This window comes from Egretta garzetta, unplaced genomic scaffold (genome assembly GCF_000687185.1).
Source record: "Egretta garzetta isolate BGI_Z169 unplaced genomic scaffold, ASM68718v1 scaffold638, whole genome shotgun sequence".
Classification (NCBI taxonomy): Eukaryota; Metazoa; Chordata; class Aves; order Pelecaniformes; family Ardeidae; genus Egretta; species Egretta garzetta.
The window spans coordinates 264,075-272,248 of NW_009260676.1; the positions used below are offsets into that span (position 1 = coordinate 264,075).

Here is an 8,174-nt window from a genome sequence, read left to right on the forward strand (position 1 = left end):
ACAGCACTGCCCCTTGGTCCTGAGCTCACGGAGGGAAGTTTTGCCTTATTCCTTGAAATTATGCATATTATCTTGTTGAAGACAAGCAAAAAAATGAGAAGAGTAGTTGCTAAGGTATTGAAAACACTTTGTGCCAAAGCAGCAGGTATTTTGTTGCTGGGAGAGGAGCTAGAGGGGCTTGGAGTCCTCTGCATCAGATGCATGGTGTTGGGGCTTTCGGACCAGCCCCCTAAAAACTCATCCAGGCTTTGACCAGAGCATCTTAATTTTGTTGTCCTGATCATCAGCCGCTCCGGTACCAAACCAGGAGGAGCGGGACCTTCCTGGCTGGCTCTGTAGAGGGTGTCGAAGACGCTCGCTCTCCTTGCAGAGCCTTTTGAGGACACCATTAGTCAGCTGAGAACATAGTTTATACACTTGTTTTCTGCCAGATCACCAGTCTCCTACTTCATTATCCTCACGGCTACAGCACAAAATGGATTGTAAGACTTCAGAGTTTATTTTTCACACAAAAGTGCTGTTTATTCAGCAAAAGCTTCCTCAGCTTCCAGGCAGAGGGGAGCTGACAAAAGCAGGTTTTGAGCAGAACATCCCCCCCATCTCCTGAAGGAAAAAGCTGAGCTGGGGTGGCAGTTGTATTTTAGTCCCTGCTCTGAGATACCGGGATGTGCTTTGTGCAAGCCGGGGCGTTGCTGGGCACCGTCTTCTTCCCCTCGTGCAGCCGGTGGCCCTCTCAGGTTTGCCCATCTCATGGTGCTGAACCACGGTGGTGTCTGCCCAGGGTCAGCTGTTGGTCTGTCCAGGGCTGTGCTCTGCCCACGCCAGGGACGGCATCCCGGTTGCGTTGAGAAAGGGATCACTTTGGAATTCAGTTTAATGAAACTCCAGCTTTGAACCCCTCCACGGAGCACAGTGCTACCCCTCCACGAGCAAGCAGGGATCTCTGGTCTACAGCAGAGCTGGGACACGTGTACCCCGGGCAGCTCAAACCTATATCCATCTTCCAAGCTTTCATTGCAGTGAGAAACTCCAAAGGACCCAGATGAAGCTCCAAGCCAGTACGACTCCACCGACTCCTTAAGAGCAATTTTCTTCAGCATTTTCAGTGGGACACTGGGCAAACTTGCTGTCCTTGGCTCATTTCCCAGCTGGAGATTTTGGACCTGGCCAGTATGGGTCCTGGAGCTCTGCAAGCCCAACCCAAGAAGACTGGAGATGTTTAACCAGGCTTTCACAGTGGCTTTCTGGCAGTCAGTGGTTTTCACGGGTACAGATCACACGAGAAAAACAAAATGAATAAAAGTTCAACCTCAACCTTGCGTTCATCCTTGCTTCTGTGTGCAGCAACACATGGAAGTACACCAAGCGGGCAGACCATCTTTTTGTGTATGTGGAAGAAATAGCGAAGTGACTCCAGCACCTTTGAGGGTCGATAGGATGAGGGGGAATGGTTTGAAGCTGCGCCAGGGCAGGTTTAGGCTAGACATTAGGAAAAACTTCTTCACCGAAAGGGTTGTCAGGCTCTGGAATGGGCTGCCCAGGGAGGTGGTCGAGTCCCCATCCCTGGAGGTATTTAAAAGAAGGATAGATGAGGTGCTTAGGGACAGGGTTTAGTGGTGGGATGTCAGGGTTAGGTTAAAGGTTGGACTCAATGATCTTAAAGGTCTTTTCCAACCAAAGTGATTCTATGATTCTATGATTCTGTTCCATGATTCTAGGGTAAGACATGGAAAGCCGAGAGGGAAAGCAGGCACAGGAGCTGGCCTGAATAAAAATCCCACAGAGCAAAATACTTTTGTTGCTTACCAAATTCCTTGAACTCACTTTTAATATAGTGCTGTGTTCCTCTGAAATGGAAGAGTCTTTTCTTTCCCAATTAAACCCAGCCAGCAACGAAGCTTTATTTCCTTCTTCCCATGTTTCACAGATCAAATGAACTTGAACTTTAGTGAAGTTGTTCCCCAAAACACTCCTTAGCCCTGCCTTATGAGAGATGGCAAGACCTCTTTGTTAATGAGGTGATGTTTGCACTGTGATACCACTTTTCATCCAAGCAGCTGCAAAGACTTTGCAAACATTGATTTAAGCTTTACAAACCCCAGGAGCTGGAGGAGCACATGGTTCGTGAAGATGGGCTGACCTGCGCCCAGGGAGGGGATGAGACCTGTGACGGTGTCCGCCTGGATGGGAGCCAGGGAGAAAGCCCTTATCTTCTGCTCCAGACCAAGTGAAGGCTGAACTGTGCCACTGGACAGGCTTGGTTTTTTTGGAAAGGAAGATTTCGGGAAAACCAGAGGTGTGAGCTGGTCCCTCTCCATAGCTTCTCAGCCAGCTCGGGGATGCAAAGGTGTCTTAGGGCATCGCAGGACACTGGGACTCCCATCCCCAAGAGGTGGGCAAACCCATCACTTACTGGAGGATGAATTCTTAGCTACTTCAGCTCGACCGTATTTGTGGGTGGTCCGAACCATGCACCCAGGACCAGAATCTCTCCAGCTTCACACCAACAGGGGAAAATCATATTTTAGAAGCAGATTTTTTCTGGAGTATCGCGTGGATAGTCCCTTCTGGAATACACTGAGACACTGGGGTTTCTTGAGGCAAGGTGGGGAAGGAAGATTTGCTTGTAATAAAGCTGGAAGGAGGATTTAATTGGATCTAGTAGCATATTTTATTTTTGCATCTCAATTTGTATGGATTAGCACTTAAAAGATAAATCACTTCTAGTCTGACAGCTTAAAAGTAAAACCCCTGAAAGATTATTGTTTTATTTCTAATGCAATTCTGTAGTATCTGTTGGCTTCTGACATTAATTTACACTCATTTTCCTATTTGCTAAAGCAACACAGAGTATAGCGGCCTGTCAACATCTTTCCTTCTTGTAAATCCCTGTTCTCTTGGGTTTACAATGTGGTGAAATTAGTTCCAGGAAAACTTTTGATATGCAACACTTGAGGCTAAGAGAAATTTGTTTATAATATTAAAGATGTGGCTGAAATGGTTTTAGCTGAGATTGAATTTAACCGTTTGCGGGAAGGCAGGCTGTGAGGAGGGGCTGGGCTTTGCCGCCCACAGCCGCGTTCCCACCTCTGCCGTAGTCGTGCTGCCCAAAGAGCACATCCCACTCGCCTGGGTCCATGATCGGTGGACCGGGACGCGGTGGCCCCCGGGACCTGGGGGGTCAGTAATGCTGCTGGGGCTCACCCTGAGAGAGCAGGGAAGGGCTGCAGGCAGCGAGCATCGCCCGGAGGTCGCCTGATCCTTAACAAGCCATGTAATGCTGGGTGGTTAAATCTAGAAAAAACATCAACCTAGCTTGTCCCACTGAAACCATCAACCTAGCTTGTCCCACTCATCTTCAGAAAGGTAAATCTCTTGAAACACCACCTGGGGCCACAGAATATGGCAGCAATCCATTAAGGAATTGCATTTGTATCTGTATATGTTTTCTCTCGTCCCTACCTGCACCTTCACAGGGTGAAGGGAAGGGAGGAGGAGCACTTCCTTGCATTTTCTTGGTTGCCATTGATGACATCTGGCTTTGGTGATTCCCTGGTCATACTGATGGTTCCCAATTTTCTCCAGACTCAGCAGAATGGTGGTTTCTCCTAATTGCACCAGGAAGGCATAGATAAGAGCATGCACAGGAAGAGTAGGAGAGGATAAGGTGAGAAAGGGCACACGTGGTGCTGCTTTGAGACCATGCTGAGCATCAACAGAGAAGTCACGTGAATCCACGTGGAAGGCTGCATCTGAGCAAGACCTGTGTAGCAGCCAAACGATCTCAAATACCCGCAGGTTTCTCACTTTCTAACACAAGAATCAATATAGTTACCTGTTTTTTTCAATACCTTCCTTTTGTGTCCTGGGCCAGGTCTAAAAAGTTTCAGTCCTTCATTGAGAGCTGCCTAGTGAAGAACCACAGCCAGAGACCAACCACGGAGCAGCTGATGAAGCACCCCTTCATCCGAGACCAGCCCAACGAAAGGCAGGTCCGCATCCAGCTCAAGGACCACATCGACAGGACTAAAAAGAAGCGAGGCGAGAAAGGTTAGTGGAGAAGCAAGAAAGGTTAGCTGAGGAGCAGCGCTCTGGGCAATCCTTGACCTCCGCCATGCGCTTGGAGATCCCTAGGGTGGACCTAGGTGCATCCCTGTGAGCAAAACATATGGGTAGAAGAAGGAAGGCAATGAGGAGTGGGTTGCTCTTGGTCTCAGTACCCGCTTCCCTTGTTCAGGTGGCTAAGTTTGTTTGCAGACCGGTTGAGTTAAATTGGTGTGGTCCTTCTGTGTGATCACAGTTCTTATGATTTTGAGGTCAGATTGTTTTGTTTGATTTGATTCCTCTCAGCCACTGAAACAAAAACAAATATCCATAACAAAACAGTCGGTGTGCATACAAAGCCTACAGGTGGTTGTCATCACAGCAAACAGTGGTTTTAAATTTTTTTTTTTTTTTTTTCCTGGTGAAAAATGGTATCTTTTTTTGTCCAATTTCCACATGGAACACTGAAGCTTTGATTCATTAAAATGTGTGTATAAAACTTAGGTCTGCATATATACGTACTGGCATGTGGGAGGGAGAAGCTGCTAGGCTGATTTTTTCCCAGCTCACGTATTTCATGCCAAGTCTGTTGATCGACATGACATTCGTGCTGCACCAGCGATGAGCAGAGTTGTGCAAACGAACATCTAGATAAGACCCTTGCCCAAAGCAATTCCGTTGACTCGGAATAACCTATTAAACTGAATGTTTCCAGCGAACTCTTCAGGCCCTATCAAAGTCCTCTGGAAGGAAGATCAGATAGCCGAAGAAACTTGTTAAAGTATTTGGCTGCTTGTGAACTGGATTTTAATTCGAAAGCTCATTTGTATAATCCAGCAAATTAATATGTCGCTATTTCTCCTCTTATTGGTAACGGTATTAATTTTTCATGCGTACCTTCCAGCCCCTTGTAATAGATTTCACTACAACCAAAACAATAAAACGGGATCCCAGTGAAGTATTAAATGTGTTTAGTCTGGCAAATGAAGGTTGGACCCTAGAGATGGAGAGTAATTGGATAAATGTGAGCCTTTCTTTTACTGTTATTCCCTTCATCTGATAAAGACGATATCCCAATAGAAATCACAGTATGTAGCATAACATTGCAGTTGGGCTTTTATGTAGATGTCTTCACTGCCTGGAAAATACATGGGTTTGCATAGGAAGAGCGAAAAAATATGCTTAGAGAGAGAGGAGTTGGTGCCTTCAGAGCCGTAGCTAAATCCCACCTTCCAGTGCCTGTGGCTTCAATAGCTTGTGGTGCACCTCCCTTTGAAGAACCCTCCTGAAGAAGGGGGTCGCTCACTGTCATACGGGGATAAATTCTTACTTTATGGACACCCCCTGTCTTTACATCAGGTCTCTTCGGTTGTTGGGGCCGTTGCCTGCTGTGCTGGTGCTGCCCACGGCGCTCCGGCCAGGACCACAGCCTGCTTCCCAGCCAGCACCCAGGGAGACCGCCCATGCTTCCCTGGCCTTGCACACACACACACACACACACACACACACACACCCGAGACAGAAAATGGAGAGAAATAACGCTGCTTATTCTTTGTTGTGCAAGAAAAAGAAAATTGTGTTTTGCCTTCAGAGCTCTGGGGTTTTCAACCACTGGAAAAACAAATGAGTCCAGCAAAGGGCACTGATGAGCAATTCTGTTCCTAGATGAGACAGAGTATGAGTACAGTGGAAGCGAGGAGGAGGAGGAGGAAAATGACTCCGGAGAGCCCAGGTAAGAATCAGTATTTCATTTCTGCCCTCAACCTCTCTTAACTGTATAAAATTGGCTCCGATTACAGGCTCGTATGAACTAGAGATGGAAAAAAAGACAGTTTGAGCACTTGGTCCCGTTCCCTGGTAGAACAGAGTGTGTTCCCTCTGCTAGATGGTGCGTGGGTATAAACTGATGCTCCAGGTCACCTTGGCCGAAAGCTGGGGAAGAAGACCCAGGCACCCCATTGCCGGTGGGATCTGCAGCGCGGCGGGGTGCTGGGCATGAGAATGTGGGTATTTAGATGTGGGAAAAAATGTGAGGCGAAATTAAAGGAAGAATCCTTAAAATGCGGTTCCTTACATCCAAGTGTAACTCCCCGTTTCCATGTAACTCTTCACCATAAAACCTCCCCGGTGCTGCTGCAAGCAAAGAACTTTCTTTCTTTGGTGACATTTTTCAGAGCCATTGTAATTAGTATCAGGTTATTCCATTATTTCACTGAGATAATGTAGTATTTTAATAGCTGGCAATGATTCATGCTAAACGTGCTTTGTGAACAGCTAAATATAGTGTGTGCTGCTGCAGCACAGGAGGCTTTGGTTAGAAACTTCAAGTAAAAGAAAACTTTAGCAAATAAATTGCTGATGAGCTGTGAACAGAGCGCTGTGTCTGCTGCCTCGCCCTGACATCTGTGGTCACAGAATCACAAAGGTTGGAAGGGACCTCGGGAGATCATCTAGTCCAACCCCCCTGCTAAAGCAGGCTCTCCTAGAGCATGTTACACAGGACTTCATCCAGGCGGGCTTTGAATATCTCCAGAGAAGGAGACTCCACAACCCCCCTGGGCAGCCTGTTCCAGTGCTCTGCCACCCTCAGAGTGAAGAAGTTCTTCCTCATATTCAACTGAATTTGTGCCCATGGCCCCTTGTCCTGACCCTGGACACCACTGAGAAGAGTCTGGCTCCATCCTCATGACACCCACCCTTGAGATATTTGTACGTGTTGATGAGGTCCCCTCCCAGCCTTCTCTTCTCCAGGCTGAACAAGCCCAATTCTCTCAGCCTTTCCCCCTAGGGGAGATGCTCCAGTCCCTTTATCATCCTTGTTGCCCTCCTCTGGACTCTTTCTAGGAGTTCCTCATCTTTCTTGAACTGGGGAGCCCAGAACTGGACGCAGTGCTCCCGGTGGGGTCTCACCAGGGCAGAGCAGAGGGGGAGGAGAACCTCCCTTGCCCTGCTGGTCCCCCCATCCTTCCATCCGCTGCTGCCCAAACTTTGTTGGGATGCTGTCGGGATGGAGGGGAGAGGAACCACAGTGGAAAATCACACAGAACTTCCCCCGGCAAGGGGTTTAAGGATACGAGAGGGGGATCTTCTCTGATGCTTCTCTCTTAATGCAGCTCCATCCTAAACCTGCCCGGGGAGTCGACGCTGAGGCGGGATTTCTTGCGGCTGCAGCTGGCGAACAAGGAGCGGTCGGAGGCGCTGCGCCGGCAGCAGCTGGAGCAGCAGCAGCGGGAGAACGAGGAGCACAAGCGGCAGTTGCTGGCCGAGCGGCAGAAGCGGATCGAGGAGCAGAAGGAGCAGCGGCGAAGGCTGGAGGAGGTAACTGGGCCAGAGCCGAGCAATGGGCCGGCAAAGGCTGGGTTTGGGCGGAACAGCGGGATTGCTGGTAGCAGGTCCCAAGTGGCTGTTCTCAGCCTGGTTTAAGAAGGTCACGTCCTAACCTCCCTAGTCGGTAACCCCAAGTGTTTCGTTACACTGGACAAACACCACCCCCCCAGCTCATGCTTTTTGCGTACCAGCCTCCAGCCACTCTCCTCACCATAGTAAGCGTTGCCAGCTCTTGTGAAGGTAATAGAGCTGCTTGGCTATAAATAAACCCTTGAAATACCAGACTCAAAAGGATCCCTGGAACTACTGAGCAGAGTTATCCCATTATTGGGGTGATAGCTGTATTCGGTCGAGGTGGGCAAAACGCTTACTCGTCCAGGCATCTGTCAGGTTCATTGTTGTTATTTGCTGCTGTGGGCTGTGATAGTTGAGAAGAAGCTGAGTAGCTCCATTTGCCCTTTCTCCAGATCCATGTGCCACTTGCGTCCCCTTTAATCCCCAATTTCAACTTTAGTCCTCCCAGTTCCTGCCAATTACAGTTTCTCTTGCAGGGGAGGGGCAGATGCCTGCCTGACTTGTGCAATGATCCATATGTACCCCGAAGCATAAGATTTCATTACCCTTGTCTTAACATACCGGCTACAAATGCAATCGGTCATAAAATTATCCACCCCATTTAAAATCCAGCTGCAGGATTTGACCGGGTGACTTTGGGTGTCCGTGAGTTGCACAGCCCGGCTGCATTCTCTGCACGAAGCACTCGCTTTTGGTTTAGCCCTTAGTTCCTGGATTGCAGCAGCCCA

General features: G+C 48.5%; 1 protein-coding gene across 1 annotated transcript in view; it reads left to right on the forward strand.

Annotated features, from left to right (window-relative positions):
• The window catches only part of TNIK (TRAF2 and NCK interacting kinase), a 159,386-nt gene that overhangs the window by 100,989 nt on the left and 50,223 nt on the right, over window positions 1-8,174 (forward strand). The window contains exons 9-11 of the mRNA XM_035901178.1: window positions 3,875-4,050; window positions 5,710-5,776; window positions 7,158-7,362. Of these exons, the coding sequence (XP_035757071.1) occupies window positions 3,875-4,050; window positions 5,710-5,776; window positions 7,158-7,362 (448 nt within the window). The remainder of the gene's footprint in view (window positions 1-3,874; window positions 4,051-5,709; window positions 5,777-7,157; window positions 7,363-8,174) is intronic.